Here is a 20,135-nt window from a genome sequence, read left to right as displayed (position 1 = left end):
ACGTGAGCCACCCTTCCTTTCCTTCTTCTTCTTCTTCTTCCTTCCTGTTCACTGCGTGAACAGTAGGGCGTGAATTATACGCCTACTGTTCACGTAGGATGTGAATTGTGTTTTTGTGTGTGTGTGTATTATAATATTAAAAAAATAAAAAATTTCCAAAAAAATCATTTCAAAAAAATTGTGATTTTCTCGCATATTTTTCTACCAATTTTGCATAATATCGGGTTGTATATTTACACTGTAAAATACAAATCCGGTATTAAAATACCCGGTTTTCTTCAAAATATTTCAAAAAATAAAAAATAAAAAAATTTCAAAAAAGTTTCAAAAAGAAAAAAAATATTTTAATGCACACGGCCAAATCCTAAAATTTTTCCAAGCATATTTTTCATAAAAAAGAAAAACAAAAACTGCATCTTTTTCATGTTTTAAAAAAATCCAAAAATAGATATCATAACCAGTTTATGATTATCCATTAGGATTTGGCCAACATGTCAAAAATCTTTTTCCAATCTTTTTTTTAGGATCCAGATGTAGACTTTAATATTTGTGAGGTGTAAAATTACACGATAAAGTACACCCTCAAGTATTAAAGATACAAGGTGTAAAAATGCGATGCTAAAATTCAGACTTTAGAACGGTCAGGATTTAACCCGATAAGGTAGAGACTCTCATGAAGAGAGATCTGCCTTGAGCCTTAGAAAAAACCAACGAATAGAAACCCGACTTAGAAAAAACAGTCAAACAACAATGCAGCTTACCTTAGGTAGGAGGCACTGGGGGTGATGCGTCTTCCCCTTGCACAACCAGTCCCTTACTCAGACTCTCGCAGATCATAGGTTCCTAGTGACCATAATACTAGGTGGCGACTCCTAAACATTAATCATAATTTTATGATTAAATTCAGAAACCCTTCCCAACACACAACCCCTCACAACAGAAGGCACGACAGAAAGCCTTCACCGTCGCCAGACGACGTCGCGCCCCTCCGCGACATGTTTATTGCAATATTCATGTTTCAATAATATGTATTTTATTTCAGGACCATCGCATGCACGACAAGAGTAGATTCTAGCTTTTGTTCACTTTTTATTATGTAGTCTAGGGAGTATAACCTTTTATTTTGTAAATATTGAAATATTTGTATAACTTATTTTGTATAATTAACGTTTAAACTTGAATAGATGAACTTAACTCTGTAATTTATATAATCATGTTCCCTATATGTGTGTTTATGCCATTCATCTCTCAATAATAATATTTGTTGTTCAATGTATGTTATAAATATTGTGGTTGAGATGATGATAATGTTTGTGGGATTAAGACCTAGGATGATTGGGTCATGATTGAGTTATGAGATGCAGGATATTAAAAGTGTAAACAGGTTATATGTCAATAACTTGGGACTTCCCGGTATAGGGAAGACTCTGCCAAAATTTCGATAGATTTTTATATGAAAACTGTATGAAAAAAATAAAAATTGCCCAGTTTGCTTACGTGTTTGAAGGTGATTTGTTCCGGAAAAATTGGGATGAGGATTCCGGGAAAATGTTTTGAATTTTATCACTAAAGATAATTTTTGCATTGACAAGAATTCTAGTTTAATCATGCAGGTTAGAGATTTATTGTCAAGAGACTGGGAGGTGTAGATGCTTCATTTCTATAAGGAAGCTAATTCAGTGGCGAATTGAGTAGCCAATCATGGTTTATCCAGGAATTTATTTGATAGATTATCTAGTATCTTTAATGACCTTCATCTGAATCTTATTGATGTTAGTTAATAAAAATCAACTACCGCATCATCAAAAAAAAAAAAAAAAAAACATTAAGATGGACGAAACTCAGGAGAAAGTAGTAATTGACAGTCTTGAAAAAGCTTTTTTTACAAAAAGTCAAATGAAAAGAATTAAAATTAGATTCAGGGACAAAAGGAGTTGAAAAGTTGGTGTTCAACTGTGTAATTATCCACTACGGTCACTGCTTTTGCGTCAAGCGAAAAGGCAGAATATGGATAAGGTGAAGCTGAAAATTTCATGGCAGGAAGTATTCAGTAATATTTTAATAGCTAATCTTTAGATTTATTTTAAAGAAAAAAACAAAAAAATTTAAAAAATAAAATTTATGATCCATTAAAACTAATAAGAATATTTTTATTTATAATTTTTCTTTTCTAGTTATATTTATTTTTTAAAATAAACTCATGAAATAAATATTACTAATTATTTTCTGATAACTATAAAATTTATTTGGTGATGCTGCCATTAGATGACCACTCGCAATCATTTTTTTTTAACGGCTCAGATCGATTATAATAATCGAGTGGTTTTTTAACTAACCATTGACATGGTGACATGATGGCACAGAAAAAGGAATCAAGAGGAAAGCTTTACCCTCTTTGTTTTTAAAATATCTGAATAACAGAGGCTCTTTTCGTCTCTCAATCTACGCATCATCTTTTTACAAAAAGTATACTTTTACTTATAATCAAAATATTGAAAATAAAATGAAGTGTAGGTTTGGTGTAGCAGTGCTAACATCGTTTTATTAAATTTTGAAAAAAAAATTTGTTGTAAGTTAATTTTTTTTATTTTGAATTGTTTTGGTGGATTGATGTCAAAAATAAATTTTAAAAAATAAAAAAAATTTAAAAAAAAAATTATATAACTATCTAAGACACCCCTAAAATAAAAGAGTTTATAAGAAAAATAATGATAAATATTAAAAAAAAATAACAAGAAAAAAAATTAAAAATATATCTAAACGGTTAGATTATTAGGATTTAGATCGTGCATGTATATTATTGAATTATTTTTTAATTCTTACAAAAAAAATATTTTAATTTCAAGATTTTTTCCTTTTCTTTTGAGTGACCTTTCTAGAAAAAAATATATTTATTTGTTAAAGTTTTTAATTTACCTCTAAACAAAATTGTCATGTATTATAGTGAATCCATGATAAAAGACGTTTTTCGTGATTATTTTTTTTTTACCTTTGAGTTACTTGCCATTTCTCTTTTCTAATTTACTCAAATGCTTCTTAATCATTAAAACAGGGACTTCAGGGAAACATAAATAGTCCCATGTGTGGAGTAAAATATATATACAATTGTTTTTTAAAATGTTTTTATTTAAAAATATATAAAAATAATATTTATTTTATTTTTTAAAATTTATTTTTAACATCAATATATCATAATAATTTAAAAAAATTATTTAAAATAATAAAATAAAAAATATTATTTTTCAAAGATATTTTTAAAATACATCAAGCTAGAAAAAAAAATACACGAATTACATAACGTTATGAATGGAATGTGGGACCTAGCACAACGAAAAGGAGTGTAAGATCACTTTCTCAGAGCACCGAGGTCGTATAGGATTTTTATGCACGTTTTTGTAATTGCTGAAAGCTAAATTATTTTTTCTATTTTGAATTGTTTTTGTATTTTGATGTTAAAAATAAATTTTAAAAAATAAAAAATATTTTAAAAAATAAATTTTATAATTATCCTAGACACCCCTGTAAAAAAGAGCTTATAGGAAGAATAATGTAAATATTGAAGAAAAAATAACAAGAAAAAAAATTAAAAATATATTTGAACACCTAGATTATTAGGATTTAGATTCAGCAGTGTATGTATATTCTTGAATTATTTTTTAATTCTTACAAAAATATTTTAATTTCAAGATTTTTTCCCTTTTTTTTTGAGTGACCTTTCTAGAAAAAAAAATATTTATTTGTTAAAGTTTTTAATTTACCTCTAAACAAAATTGTCATGTATTACCATTTTTAAGTAGTGAATCCATTATAAAAGACGTTTTTCGTGATGTTTTTTTCTCCTGTTAAGTGACTTGCCATTTTCTCTTTTCTAATTTACTCGAATGCTTCTTAATCATTAAAGCAGGGACTTCAGGGAAACATAAATACTTTTTAAAATATTTTTGGTTTAAAAATATATAAAAATAATATTTTTTTATTTTTTAAAAAATTATTTTTAATATTAATATAGCATAATAATCTAGAAAAATAAAATAATTTTTTTTTCAAAGATATTTTAAAACACATAAAGCTAGAAAAAAAATCCACCGATTACATAACGCTATGAATGGAATGTGGGACCTAGCACAACGAAAAGGAGTGTAAGATCACTTTCTCAGAGCACCGAGGTATAGGATTTTTATGCACGTTTTTGTAATTGCTGAGCTGCTTTTTTGTTGTGGTTAGAAACAAAAGAAGATCCATCCCGGGGTGTCATTTCCCCCATTCTTTTCACCTTTTATTGATGGCTTTCCTGATCTTCTTTTTTAATAGTGCTATTTCACCAGAAAAAAAAAAAAAACACGCAAGATATATTGAGAGCTATCCAATCACGTGAACAATATGGAAGCGAGGCTATTTTTCTTATTAGTACGATTTTTTAAAAAATTGTACATGTGATTAAAAAATATGAAATTCCAGCTTGGTACTATTTAGAAATACTTCATTTCAAATGATGTATCACAAATTACAATGAAAAAGAAAGAGAAAAAAAAAATATTGACGAGATATCAAAACTATGATTATAATACCACCAACATAATTAGAAAATTTTTAATAACATTAAAAATATCGTCAATGGTAATCGAGTGTGCTCCACTTGCCACCCAAAAATGTTTGGTGGCTCACTTGCCTTCAACGACAAGTATGACTCACTTGCTTTCTGTGTATCGTTAAATTTATCTTTTCAAAATTTTTTTGATAGTATTGGTGATGTCATAATTAAAGCTTTAATGCATATTTAATGTCTTTTTTTATTTTATTTTTTTATCTCCTCATTGTAATTTGTGAAGAGAGAGGTGAGAAAAAAAAAAAACTTTAAAAACAGATCGAAGCTTTAGTTACAACACCACCGATATCATCAGTGTTTGTTTGATGGAAAGTGGCTTTTTGGAAACCACTTTCCAAACTTTCCTGTGTTTGTTTGTAATTAGAAAAGTTGGTCAACGGAAAACACTTTCCAGTCAAAAAAAAATTTGGTTTTGTTTTCAGGGAAGTGTTTTCCTTTTATTTTGAGTGGAAAACACTTTCCGAAAGTTGTGAAAAATTTAGAAATGTTATATTATTTGCTGATTATATCAAATTTGGTCCTCAAACTTTTGATTGCTATATTTTTTTTTTGAATTTTTTTTTCAATTTCATCATTTAGAATTTAATTTTTATATTAACTTTGGTTCCCATTTTTATAATTATTATTTATTTTTTCCTTATCATTTTTTAATTAAAATTTTTTATCTATCAAATTTGATTCTCATTCTTTTGATTGTTACGTATTTTATTTGAAATAATTTATGAAATGGTAATTATTATTATTTTAATTTCTTCATGTTTTAATTTTTTTATTTGTTAGATTTGATCTCTATTATTTTGATTATTATTTATTTTATTTGAGATAATTTATGAAATTATATTTTTTTTCAATTTCATTCTCATTCAACTTTTTAATTTATAAGATTTGTTTCTCATTATTTTAATAAACTTGAAAAAAATAAAACATTAATAAGTTATTTTTCAGCTCATTTTCCATGACATAACCAAACACTAGAAAATGTTTTTCAATTTATTTTTCATTACACTACCAAACATCAAAAAATAATTCATTTTCTCGAAATTCACTTTCAAAAAAAAAACTACTTTCCAGCAAACAAACAGGGCATAGGTTTTTTTTCTCCCCACCCTCTTCATTGAAATTTATACCACCTCATTTAATTTATTTTTTTTAATAACAACAAGCTTGAATTTTACATTTCCCAATAATAAATACAAGCTATGTTATTTCACCCTTTCTTTTTTAAACTATTATTTTGCTATTTTTTTAATATAAAAAAAAAACATGCTATTTTTTTTATAAACAAATCGGTTTTTTATCAGTTCAAAATACGAGGATCTTCTTCATCTAAACTGGTCAGGACTGTTTGCTCGACCATTTTCAACCATCTTAGAGAACAGCGTACTGTGCTGGGTAATATTGAAATTGTACACCCAACTAATCCAACTTGCTCTCTTAAGTTACAACGACAAAGGATGACTTCATAGTCCAAAACTTTTACCAAAAGAAGCATGTCAGCTCTCAACGCAGTAAAACTACCTGTCAAAATTTTCAAGCACCCCCTTTCCTTTTTGAATGACTCTCTTTTCTGAAAGCAATCAAACCAGCATAATTGAAACGGGATGCAGAAAAACCCTTCCCAAATAGGATGTTGAATCTCCATAGAAAAAGGTTTCTATTCCTGCATGCACTCTGGATCGTTGAGAATCACAGGATAGAAGAAGGCTGCACAAGATTGGCACCAACACTTGTTTTGCTAAGAGTACACGAAGTGGAATCTCAGACTCATCAAGCTTGCGACACCGGGATCAAAACAAACTCGTCCTAGGCTTACATCAATGTAACGACCAGGACCAACTTTCATGTTGCAGTCAGACTATGACTTGAAACATGCAGCAGATTTCCTCATCAACTCTATACTCTCGGCAATAGTTGACCCAGCAGTACCAACAAAACCAAAGGAAGCACAATTGCAAACACTTTCCTCTATGTACAGAAGTGTGTCAGGTAATATCTGATGTGGACAATCCATCTTCATCTTCCTCTCCCCATTAAGACTCCTCTGAACAGATCCAAACCGCAGGCCATGCCCAGCAACTGCAAGATTCATGGCTGTTTTCTTGACCAATCCATCTTCTTCTCTCAGAAAGTCAGCTTAAAATGGTCCGAGTCACTAGCCAGGTCCCCCAAGAAACTTCCAGTTCAATTACCTCGAGGAAGATCAGTCATTTCAAAAATATGTACAAGTTGAGATCCACTCTGCTTTAAAACTTGTAACTTTTTCTTTAAGCTCAGAAATGTGGCCTTCCAGTGGTTCTTAAACTGTCCGTCCAACAACCTGAGCTGGCACAAAGAAAAGGAGCCTTTATGATCTCTAAAGTAAAGTTCTTTCCTGCACTTGGGATTTCAGGAACAAAGGGAAGAAATTCACTGTTTCCAATCAAAGATTGTATCCTTTGATCGCTTCGTTCTTTGTGGATATCATTATGTAGCTCTGAACCTTTGTAAGGAGCAGTGAAAAGGCTTCCAAATGTGAAGACAGTGGCTGATTCAGCTTCAGAACCAGGTCCAAGGGCCTTGTATACATCCTGGAGTCTCCTAACATATGAAATTTTCTTTTTGTTCTTTAGTTGTTCATCAGGCTGGAATGAATCTAACACTCTGTCCTCATCACCATTCTTGTAAATCCAAACGGTGGTTCTGCAATCTTCATCTTAAGCATATAAACATTTATTAATATTACCATCAATCCCGGACAGTATAGATTCACACAGTTTGAGGCTATCAAACAAAGAAGATTTATCATTCAAATCATTTATACAGGTGAAATCCATATTCACATTGCACCATAGTGATGCAAAACCCCTGAAGTCTATAGCTCAAATAGACATGCTAAATAAAGAGTGAGTATTCAATAGAAGAAATATGATACACCTATTCTCCAGAACAACCAAAGGCAAGGCATATTAAAAAAATTTAAGCAATTTGGTATCCTTTATTAATTGATGTTAAAAAGCAGAGAGACATTAAAGCTCGTTAGGTATTCTCCAATGCCCTGGCACTCAAGAAACAGCATGAAAATGATTTCAAAAATATCAAGCAAGCTTACGTTTCTCAACAATTGAGATGAAAAAATAAGGCTATTACTCAACCTTAGCTGGTTTTCCATTGGGAATTATCTTCATAAGATATGATTGCAAGTCTCAGAAATCTCAATTTGGGATTCTACTGAAATCTATCACAGTTTTAACAGTAGTAGCTGAACTAGACATTCCAATCCTCACACATCCAATAAATCCAATGTCCTTTTTCCTACTACAGTTTTCTCACCAACCGAGAAAAATCATCAAATACAAGACGAATTTATCTCCTTGATTTAGCATAATTATTTTTTTAAGAGTTTTGGAGAGAAGTGAATTTGGGGTTACCTTAAAAAAAAAAAAAGGGAATTAATAGGAAAATAGTGAGGGGATGAGAGAGAGAGAGAATACTAGTGGTTTTTTGGTATTGTGATTGCGGGTGAGGTTCACCCGCAGCCACAATTTTTCTTGTTTGGTTAAGCAAAAATCATAATTTTTTTTAGTAAGAACCACCATTTATTAAGGTTGTGCCGCAAGTTTACCAGAAGCTGTATTTTGTTGCTTCTTGCACGCGGAGAAATCACTGAACAGTGTAGCCATGCTCCACTGTTCACGTGGATCATGGCTACACTGTTCAGTGAACAGTGGAGCATGCCTCCATTGTTCACGTGCCGGCTGGACCGGGTCCAGTTCAAAGCTAAAAATGCATTGAACCGGGTCCGACCCAGTAAAATAATAATAAAAAAATATTTTTTATTTTTAATTGTGTTTTATTCAAAAAACTAGTGTTAAACATTATTCAATAACACTACATAAATTAGACGGGGATCGCTTGATGATGTAGCATTTGCAGAATTTGATCGCAATCTCAATTTTGTTCTTGATGATATTTTACCTGATATTGTTGCGCGCTTAAAAAACCATGAAAAATGTAATCCATGTTGGATAGATTTCGTACGTGATGAAATTGCACATAGTTTAATGAAACAATAAAAAATATTTGATATCAATATTATTTATTTCATGATGTAATAACAGTAGTTAAATCTACAATATTTAAATTAAAAACCATCAATATTAATATATATTTTTTAAAATTATTTTATAATCTCAATTTCAAAAGCATTATTAACCAAACACATTAAATTATTTTTTGCTCAACCTCAATTTCAACCACAGTTTTAACCAAACATATATTTTTTCAAACCAGCCTCAACTAAAAGTATTTTTTATAAAATAATTTTTTTTAAATCACAGTCAAACCGCAATACAAAATACACAGTGATGATTTTGTTTTGTTTTTTCTTTTCTTGCCTTTCTTTCTTTTGCTGGAGGATGTTTGTTTCTAGCTTGTTTTTAACGTTGGAAGAGAAACCGTGGAAGGTATGGTAGTTGGCCCATTGGGCCGATTAGTTTTTTTTTTTTTATTGCTTCGTTTTTTTTTATAATGAAAACTACAGTGAGCAACAGAATTTATTTATTTAGAAGGATTAAAAATTCAAGAACTGCATTCTGTCATGCATGTAGATGGAGGCACATTCTGGACTTCTATTTTGATGTTGCATAGATTTTGCAGTCTGTCATCTTCAAGCAGCAGTGAAAAAATTGAGGAAGGTGCAGCAAACATAATAAAAATGGGCAGAGTGTGTTAAAGATTCAAATAACTTTAGACAAGATGCTACAGCCTACAAAAAAACTAGCTTGAACAAGTTGATCCTAATACTTAAAATAATGCTAATACTTATTACAATACTCCCACGAACGAATTTATACTGGAACCCAAACCAGCCTCCACATTATTAGTCTCGTATAGACAGTAAGCTGTGAAGCTCATCAGCACTTAGATAACCTACATTTTCAATCTCAGCAAAGCTACCTTTAAACTGCGTGGATCGGGCTGCTGCTTCTGTTGATGCCTGAACTGTTAGAGGCTGGATTAGCATGGAAAGCAGATTGTCTGGATGGCCCTTCAAGTAATTTTAAGGAAAGAGAAGAGGAGCCATCATCGCCAATAGATTCTCCTATACTCAGCTTTGACATGCCAACCAGCTCATCTACATTGATTGGGCTTTTTGAATGCACTGCCGTTGGCTTCAGAACCTCGTGTGTCTCTGTCTTTGAGGGTTCCGCACTGCATCCCGACCAAAATGGAAAAGAACATGGGAAGAACGGTGAGAGATAAGCTGGGTATACTACTGGATAAGCAGGCTGTGAGCTATCTGGCTTTGGAGGGAGGGGTTCTCCCTCGTTGGAGTTGGTAGAATCCATTGACTCGCATTCTTCATCCAATGGAGGAGGAGCAGGCAGTGGATTATCAGTTTGTGTATCAACCCTTGGATGGTTGGTAGACAAGAAGTCCTGTGATACCATTGGAGTGTCTAGCTGCTGCAAATACATTATGGAAAAGGAAAAACATACATCAGACAACTTTGAGAGGAAGAATAAAAAAAAAGTTGTAAACTTGAATGCATAAAAAAAATGATCACATGGAAATAGGAGACACGTCGAGATTAATCGTGATTAAGTGTAAAGAAATAATTTGAATGTGGCATGGAGTATGAAACTGCACTAAAATGTGATTCATTACTCAGATATACAATGAAGAAAACATGGTGCTCACTTCATCAGCAACTATATCAAACAGGCTGGAGCGTCTCTTCCTCCTTGACACATTGCTTTGCCTGATGAAATATTTCTGAGCATGACTAGCCACCTGAGTAGGAGACCTCGATATAACATAATTACGAGCAATTCCTCGCCAGTCACCTTTACCAAGCTTCTGCAGACCAAGTAGAAACATCCTATGTTCCTCTTCAGTCCATGGAACACCTGCACCGCTTATTATTAGTCATTCAGGATTAAAAAGTGCACATGCCAATACAAGAAACATATAAATCTGACACCATACTTTCCTCAGAAACCTGCACGATTATTTGGCACAACAAACATCATTTATAGTTTGAAAAGCACGCTGTTAATCAAAGCATTTCCTGTATGGAAATATTCATCCGTACTACCAGTGTATGGGGGGTTATGGGACTCCCATACTACCAGGGGAAGTTCAGGGTTTATTTTTATTTCAGCATTTTGAATGGCAGGGCTTTATTTTCTAAAGATTAATGTTTTTTTTCTTAAAAGAGGCAGACATTCTTACAAGAAACAAAACAATCAGTCAACTATTGCGACTTTAAATAACTAATCACTCCATGCGAGCCTAGCTAAAAACAAAATAGCAAAAAACTTTAGAAGTTCTCATACTTTTATGTTCTTTACGAGAAGGCCTCGAAGGTTTATAGTAATCTCAGTGAAAGATCCCACTCCAGTAAGGTTTCTTCCACATACATGGGGAATGGGACACAGAGAACAAATAAAGCAACACTAGAATGTGCCCAAGAAAACTAGTTGCTTATTTAAGCGAAGCCCATCACTTTCTGAAAAACATAGTAAAAAAGAAGCATCATATTCCAAGCATTATTTTCTTTCCTTGTCCTCGGCTATCCCAGCAACCAGACAAATGACTACAGACAATAATAACAAGCATAACACTAAACTAAAAAGATTCAACATCTCAACCTCTAATTTGTTTCCAGTAAACAAAACAAAACCCTAAAATCTCTTAAACAGAATAAGACTTTATTTTTCGGAAACTTCAATGAACTAAATTCTCTTTTTATACATAAAGCCTGCGTGTCTATATAAAATAATAATTAAAAAAAAAACCCTTGTTGCACATGTTTATCTCAACAAAATAAATAAAGGATGGTATTCTGTTTTTTTTTCCATCTCATTTTGTACAGATCACTTGCTAGTGCTAAGGAGCTACTCTAATTCTTCACTACGTACCACCAGTTAAAAACCAGCAGTAATTATGAAACGAAATTCAAATGTAAGCATAAAAGAACACAATTTTAAACATTTAAAATTAGAAAAACAATCTCATAAATCATAACCAGGTTCTAAACTAATGATCACAAAATCAAATCATGAAAAAAAAAGAAACAATTAATTAGCCAAACAACTACTTCAAAAAATTAAAATATAACCTTTCTTTCTCTCACGACTTGAAGAAGACCCAGGAACGAAATCCTCAGAAGCATAACCGTCGGCGGCGGCGGCGGCGCCGTGATCAGGAGTATCACTAGGGGATCCGGGATTGTTGGACCCGGAAGCATGGGGTCCACCCATATTAGAAGAACCTGTATAAAGACTTAAATTCCCCATACTGGCACTTTTCCTGATCGACCCGTCAGTCAATCGGACCCCAAACAACTTGACCACTCTGTTGGGGCAGGTCCGGGAGTTGTGCCCGTTGTGACTGCAATGCGAGCACCGCCTCGTCATCTATGAATCTGGTTCAGGTTATTAGAAATTGGTTTTATCCGGATCTAATAGGATTCGAATAGCATGACCCGAATAGAAAAGAGTGTTTTTTTTTTTTTTGTCTTTCCAGACTGTAGAGAGAGAGCGGGGGTAAAAGAGAGGGAGAGAGACAATATCCTTAATATCCATAGTTTAGGTCTCACTATTATTAGATATAGGAGCACAAAGTTATTCCCTGCTTCGCAGGATGTTTTTGATTTTATGTTATTGGCCGTTGATCTGGTCAATAACTGGGACTTATTAGTTTACTTTGACCATGGTCTTTTCAGTGTAGTAGTTGTTTCTTTCTTTCTTGTAACTTGTAAGGGAGGATTTGTGAGTGGTGGTCAAAGAAGGCTTAGCTAAAGTTGAATGGAGATATTTACTATTTAGTATAATTATAAATGAGATTTTTAAAAATATGTTTTTATTATTTTTTTGGATTTTGAGCAATTTTTATTTTTTATTTGTGTTTTTTATTAAATGAGGATAATTTTAATTTTATAAAATATAATTAACAAATATATCTTACATATTCTTATAGTTTTTTATTAAATGAAAATCTGAGTCATTGTACAAGTTAACCATATATTCCAGCAGGTTCTCGATCGAAGAAAAGGGATGTAAACTACAAACGGCAAAAAAGAAAAAAAAAAAGGAATAGCAAATTCCGAATTTAATTGCGTGTTATTAAGTAGTAATCAATAATAGTAATGGACAATTAATGACTCACGTAAATAATTAAAATATATTTTATTAAATAAATTTATGAGATTTAAATTAGTGATTTTTAAAAAAATAAACTAATGATATCACCGGTTGAGTTATATTTTTCAAGGTTGTAATTGTTTGTGTATAAATTGAGAGCATTTACCTTTTTTACCTTATACACTGCCCGTGTTAAGAAATTTTGTTTTCGATGGCTTGGGTTAAAATAATGCTTATTGTATTTATTTTGACGTTTTTCAATGGTTTTATTTTTCTAAATTTGTTATTTTATTAGAAGAAAAAACAAAAGAATTCAGTTTAAAAGGAAGAAAAATAAGAGCGACGAACATGACAATAGGTTCTATTGTGTTGGAATACGTTATATCTATATTATATTTATCAATTTCAAATAATTTTTTATTGATATGATAATCAACATGTTAAACATGTTAACAAATCAACCAAAATAACCATCAGTGAGCACCCTGACTTTTTTTATTATTATTATTAATATGGGTGTCTGTACGTACCTCAACTAATTTTACGGGCCCTGAAGTTAACGACCATGTAAACCTTCAATGACCATCATATTAACAATCATATGACTCGAATTTAAATTCACATAAAAAAATAAATCTTTTAATTTTAAATTTTTATTATTAAACCACTTACTAGATAAGATAGGAGGTATACTGACTTAATTGTTAATATTGTAATTAATGAACACGTTAATCCATATTTAAAAACTTTAAATACAACTTTTCATTCGATATATCCAATGTAGGTCAAGCTAATATGAACGATGACAATCCTATTCCGTGATTTGTGCTGATCAAGATTACCTTCGATGCATGAATAAAAAAGAGAAAACTATGTTTAATTTTTTTATAAAAAAATATTAAAAGAGAAAAAAAAGAATACTCCTAGAATATATGCCATGGTGAGAGTGTCAGTCCGCTAAAAGTTTTCTCTAAATGCTAGGATGATAGTATTTATTAGTGTGATAATATTATTTTTTAAAAGTATTTTTTATTTAGAAATATATTAAAATAATATTTATTTTTAAAAATTTATTTGTAATATTAACACATTAAAAACATTAAAAAATAATAAATGTTTTTTAAAACAGGTGGACCATGTAAGCAATCCACACCCAATATCCAGGAGTCAACCTTGAATCAAAGCTAATGTATTAAAATCTACCTATTATGCCTTCATAAAATATATTCAAAAAGACATCAGCTCTCATTTTTCTTCTCACTAGCTGGCTTTTTCGTAGAGTTTTTTTTTTTTTTCAAAGAAGGAAGACCGTGTTCATCGATTTCCTTTTCCAGTTTTCCCTCTAGTAATTTCCGTCAATATATATATATATATATATATATATATATATATATATATATATATATATATATATATGGGAGCTTCCAAAGAATTATCGTTGCCTAATAAACTACAAACCTGTGTTAGTTATCGTTGAAAAATTAAGTTATTTTAAAAAAATATATTTTTAAATTATTTTGATGTGTTAATATTAAAAATAAATTTTTAAAAATATATATATTTATAAATTAAAAATATTTTAAAAAAAATTAGTTGATAAGTACATGCTACGACTATTATTGCGACACCAAAAAGGCAAAAGGCTAATCTCAAAATTATGTCAAGGTAGACGTGAAAGAACACGCCGTGGACCGTGTTAATCTGCGCAGTGCCTTTTTGGTATAAAACTTAGAATATTATTCAAAGTCCCATGCGTAAATGGTTAAATAAAAGTGATTAAGTAAATAAAAAGAAATCTTGAATTATAGTTATATTTTTAAAAGGGATAATTGTGGTTTTGAACGCATGATCTTATATGATTTCATAGCTGAATATCTAATCTTTTTGTTTGTTCAATTTTTAAATTCCGTACAATAAAGTGTCTGAATAAATAAATGTGTTGGTCAAATATTAATATGCTTATGCTCATTAAGTAATGATATATATATATACCGACATCTAAGATAATATTTAAAATTAATGTCATTAATGAGATGCCATGTTAGTAAATAAATAAAATAAGAAATACAAATTCCATTAAAAAAACAAAATCTAATTATTATTGTTATTATATTGAGCTGAATATTGAGCACCAAACACGTGATTAAATATTGGGATTATGAATATTAAGCACCAACTAAACTATTTTTATTTAAATATTAAGATAATAATATATTGGATTGATCTAGATTTTGTGGTTTAACTCGTAAAATTCAGTATCTAAATCATAGACTAAACTAGATTTAAAAATTTTATTTTTCAAATAAATTTTTATTTAATTATAAGATAATATAAATAAATTCTTATGAAAATTAAGCGTCAACTAAATATTTATAAAAAAATTAAAAGATCAATTTAAAATTAATAAAAAAATAAAACTGAAAGAAAATATTTGGAAGGTAGAATTTTTAAAAAAAGAAAAGGAAAAGAGTTTGAATATTTTTTAAAAAAATTAATCACCATAATGGCATAATGTTTTCCATTTCTCTAGCAGAGAGGGTGATATACATGGACTTTAATGCAAGCCCGCTGTAATCTGCACCGCAAACACGAGGGGAGGATCTGGATGTACACGTGTTCGGAGAAGGATCGATCGTAAGATCCTAAAGTGATCTCAGTATCCCACGTGGACGTGGTAATGAAAGTGGGTTTGGGTACGGCATATTCTAGCGTGGAATCGCATATATAATATCTAAGATTAGGATCTTAATATAATAGAGTATTGTAATGCCTCTCCATCACCTCCGTCCCTCCGTCCCTCCCTAATCCGCGGCCGCCGGCTTCTTTTGACCTGTGGGTCTCCACCCAAATTAAAACCGAAGGATATCCACACCACAGTGTGTTTTTCATGTTTTTTTATTGCAACTACTGCAACCATACGGATTAGATTTTCTTTTTTTTCTCGAAATACAGCAGAGCAAGAATGGTACGACCAAACATAAAACATTTTCTTAATCACAAACCAAGACCAAAACCAAAGACTCTTGCTTCGGTTTTGTGGGATCTAATCTCCATCATGGACTTGCTGTGCTGCTAGAACATTCCAAATGAATAAAATTCCTACCAGCAAAACAACTGCTGCGTGATGGAAGTTAATCGCAGCACACCCAGATGATAGATTTTGTTTGGCAGTGTGGTTGCGGTTACTTTTCAAATAACTTTTCGTGTCAAAATACATATCAATGATGTTTTTTTATTTTTTAAAAATTATTTTTGATATCAGCACATTAAAATGATTTGAAAACACTAAAAATATATTAATTTGAAGTTAATAAAAAATAAAAAAAATTTAAATTTTATTAAAAGTGTTTTTGAAATGCAAAACAAACACGCAGAGAATATCTGTCCCTCTCGAAATAAAAGATGCGGTTGTCTACAAGCAAGCTTAGGGTTTTGTCGGATTGCATTTAATTCCCTGGAACTATTCTTGTTACTCTGACACTGTTGTAGTAATTTCCTGCCAGACGCAAACACAAGCAAAATACCCTTTTCTGGTACAGAAGCCCCACTTGGAACAGAACATCCCCCCAGGTGTATTTGTAGAATAAATTCTCTTTCAAGTTTCACTCAGCATGCACACTTAACATTATTTCACTTAAATCCCAAAACAAATTCAGAAGATTCTTCTAATATAATATTATTAAACTAATCTATGATCTCAGAAAATAAAAATAAAAACATCTAAATCAAACTGAAATAAAATTAAGTTTTTAAAAATTAAAGTGATGATTAATACAAGAGCCAAAAAATAAAAGAGGGATAAAAATAAACATTTAAGATAAATTTTAAAATCAATCATCTATTTCATATGTTTTTTCACTCCAGCCTTTTATCTTTTAATTCAACCATCCCTCCAAAAACAAATATGCATTTAAGTGTTAATTTGGATTTAAAAAAATTAAATCGTGTCAAATAAAATTTTAAAAATACAATTAAATATTTGTAAAAATCACAGATTCAATCCATAATAATTGTATGATGAATGATAATATGTTAAGTAGGATTATTTTAAAAATAAGAATAAACTTAATATACATATTGATACAAACTCTTCTTGTTCATATACATCCATATCAGTGTGAATATATGGGGTGTTTGACATAATTTTTGGTTTTTAGATATTTTTTAAAAGTATTTTTAAGTTTAAAAATCATTTAATTTATATTTTTTTAGTGTTTTTCAAACTAATATAAAAAATAAACTATTTTAAAAATATCCAACACCACAATTTTAAATACCCCAATAAAAAAGTTGCAGGGAATCCTCTCGTCAATTGTGATCTTTATGTGTTTTAAAAAAACTTGATAAAATTTGAATATTTTTAAATTTATTATTTACTTTAAATTATTTTATTTTTGGTACGTAGGATCCTGAACCTCTATATTTAACCGTAGAGTTCCATCAGAACTCAACCGTATACGAAAAGTTATTTCAAATTTTCATTAGACATAAAAAAAAAATTCGATTCTTGGAGGTTTAGCCCAAAGGTTAAATGACATGCTTTTCTGTTTCATGAGATATAAATCAAATAAGAGACCATTTTGAAGAAGTTTTTTACAAATATTTCTTTTTCAATAATAAAGATATTCTTGGGTCACTTTTTTTCAATTTAAGATTAAGCTTTTTCTCAAATAGTTTTAAGAATTATCACATTGGTTTAATATATTAAATTTTTTAATAAATTATCATGAATATTGATCTCGAAATTTAAACCCATAAAATTTAATAGAGTATGTTGCATTGATAACAAAAAAAAAAATGACAAGAATAATTTGGAGGCAACTATACTATTTGGTTCATTAATTTTGAAAGTATTAATTCTTTTGCGGAATTCAATATAAAAAAACAAAACGAGTTATGCAAAATGGCAACGACAAGCCTCGTTGTGTATTGGATGTACAAGCACTAGCGGGAAACCATTTGCCGGTGAGTTTACGGTAAAAATGTGACGTTTTTCGTGAATTTTTCATTTGTCGGTGGCTCTGGTAATGTGGCATTTTTTGTAATTTATTTTTTAAAATTTTATTTTTTTCAATTTCATTATACATTAATATGATTTTCATAAAGGAACTGAGGCAAATTTCACTCCTAACCTTGCCTCGTCAGAAACTCTTTTATTTTATTAGTAAGATTTACCCAATCTGGTCCCTGTAATTTTTGTATTGAAACATCCTATTATTCCCTCTACTCTTTATTTTATCATGTAATGGTTCTTCAGCCATTAATTAATAAATCCTTTATAAATCTTTTTTTATTAATGGTTGGGTGACTCTCTGTTTATTTTTTTTTAAGTTGGTGATATATCTTAGAATGTTGTATCATCTCACTAGTTGTTTGCAGTGTGTTTCAAGACCTATCATCTAGAAAATGTTCTGAAACTCTATCAATAAAACATAGTTGTTCAATCTTATTTTTTTTCTTTTCGTATTTTTAAGTTATTTAAACCATGTATGAATTTTTATTTGAATTATGTATTTTGAGGTGTTTGGACATTTGTATTGTTTATTTCACTTTTATTTTAATTGTGTTATATTATTATTTACTACTTGACTGAAATTGTCAATATATAATTAGTTAAAATATATTTCTTGCGATTTTATAATTTTACAATTTGAGTTTACGATCCGAGTTTATATTTTATATTTCATATCATGTCAAAAAAATCTGTCCTCTCTCCCCTGTTTCACCATAAATTTCCTTTATAAATCCGAGCTTAGTCATGATTTATGAATCGCAAGAATACATAAAACTCTTAGACTACAGGGGCACAAATATTGCATATCTCAAAAAAGGGGGTATCACTTTTTAGAATGCACTCTTTCCCGGGTATAAAATAATGTTTTATGATGATATTATTTTTTAAAGTATTTTTTATTTGAAAATATAAAATATATTAAAATAATATTTTTTATATCAATGCATCAAAATAATATAAAAATATTAAAAAATATTAATTTAAAAAAATATAAAAAATTAAATTTTTCAAAAATATTTTTGAAACATAAAAACAATTAGGGTTGAAATATTAATGTTTTCAAGGAAGGAAAGGAAGGAAGGAATGCCTCAAATTAAAGGAATATTAAATTAAGTGGCCAGTATATAGTAAGAAGAGGGTGTTTGTAAGAGTTGCGGTTGTTTTTTTTATATATATAAAATTTACTTTTGATATCAACACATCAAAACAATTCAAAAATATAAAATAAATTAATTTGAAGCAAAAAAAATCAATTTTTTTAAAACTAACACAATTTCAAAATAGTTAAGAGAAAATGACACAGTTTCAAAAAGTTTTAGGGAAATGACAGTTTTTACATAATCATTATTCTGAATCGTGGTTGTTAAAGAACCGTTATCCATAAAAACAGTTTAAATAAAAAAAATATTTTGAATCGCGATTTCATAAGAAAACCACGATTCTGAATCGTAGTTATGATATATATATATAAACACAACTTTTTTTCTTCATGGTTGCCGCTCCTAATAGAATAAAACCCTAGAACCTGGAAAAAAAAAACCATGAGAAAACAACCTCTAAATCACCCAAAACATTGTCTAATCCTTCATTAAAACACCAAAATCATCCCCCAAAATATTCTTAAATGATACTAGAGGCATGTCATTTAAAGATACTAAAAGAGTTATACGCGGAAGACTTGAGTTGAATTATAATGACGTTAAAATAGATATAACCAGGAGATTTCTTGTTGGGGAACATCAATATTTTTTTATACCGATTATTTGTGATGTTGATTTTAGAAATATGATAGAAATGTTCATCCAAGGTGGAACAAACATTACGAAGTTGTATGTGAGTAGCCTTTTCATGAATCTCAGTTGGATGCATATGTCCTTATTCCACCTACCACTATTAGAAGGTTTCCGGTCCATTCCACTATTTAGCTTGGGTTCAGGCATCCTTGCATGTTTGTATAGGTATTTCTGTCAAGCTAGCTTGAAGAAATCAAAGCAAATTGAAGTATGTTTATTTTTTTTATAGGTAAAATAATGTAATAAGTCTGTTATTTTTATATTATGTTGAAACGTGGCAAAAATAGAAAATAAGAGTTGTAGAGAAAGGAGAGGAAATGAAGACCTGACGGATTGAATTGGCTGCAGATATGCGATCGGGTGAGGAGAGGTCTAGTGTCGCCGTCTCTCTCTTGCTCTCACGCTTTGATCAAACGCCTTTTCTTGCAGGGCCAAAATGATGAATGAATTCATGAAATAGTTGGGAGTATGGTAAAATGGAAGTCAGTGATGATTGAGTGATGACCTGTGGTATTGGGTTCTGTTAGGTCGAAGTAAAAGTCCAAGACCCTTCAGGACCTTTACTCTTGAGAAGTTTAGCTAATGCCTGAGGCCTA

At 30.2% G+C, this 20,135-nt stretch overlaps 1 protein-coding gene and 1 pseudogene across 1 annotated transcript; both read right to left on the bottom strand.

Annotated features, from left to right (window-relative positions):
• Nucleotides 1-5,898: 5,898 nt before the first annotated feature.
• On the bottom strand, nt 5,899-8,265 carry LOC18094596 (O-fucosyltransferase 30-like; annotated as a pseudogene).
• Nucleotides 8,266-9,270: 1,005 nt separating this feature from the next.
• LOC18094595 (transcription factor KUA1) lies at nt 9,271-12,175 on the bottom strand. Its single transcript, XM_006368931.3, has 3 exons — nt 11,709-12,175; nt 10,286-10,494; nt 9,271-10,050 (listed from the first exon to the last, which is right to left on the bottom strand). The coding sequence occupies exons 1-3, from the start codon at nt 12,004-12,006 to the stop codon at nt 9,544-9,546; spliced, it is 1,014 nt and encodes a 337-aa protein (XP_006368993.1). The 5' UTR covers nt 12,007-12,175; the 3' UTR covers nt 9,271-9,543.
• Between the last annotated feature and the right edge of the window lie 7,960 nt (nt 12,176-20,135).

The sequence above is a fragment of the Populus trichocarpa genome, chromosome 1 (genome assembly GCF_000002775.5).
Source record: "Populus trichocarpa isolate Nisqually-1 chromosome 1, P.trichocarpa_v4.1, whole genome shotgun sequence".
In the NCBI taxonomy this organism is placed as follows: domain Eukaryota; kingdom Viridiplantae; phylum Streptophyta; class Magnoliopsida; order Malpighiales; family Salicaceae; genus Populus; species Populus trichocarpa.
Note: the sequence above shows the minus strand (reverse complement) of the source record. Positions and strands in the feature narration are given on the sequence as shown.

Bases quoted from the DNA above. Each gene is read 5' to 3' on its own strand.
- LOC18094595 (XM_006368931.3), bottom strand. From the start codon at position 12,006: ATGACGAGGCGGTGCTCGCATTGCAGTCACAACGGGCACAACTCCCGG. The intron at 10,495-11,708 runs GTTATATTTTAA...TAAGCGGTGCAG, and splicing joins AAGTCGTGAGAGAAAGAAAG to GTGTTCCATGGACTGAAGAG. The intron at 10,051-10,285 runs GTGAGCACCATG...ATGTATTTGCAG, and splicing joins TTGATATAGTTGCTGATGAA to CAGCTAGACACTCCAATGGT.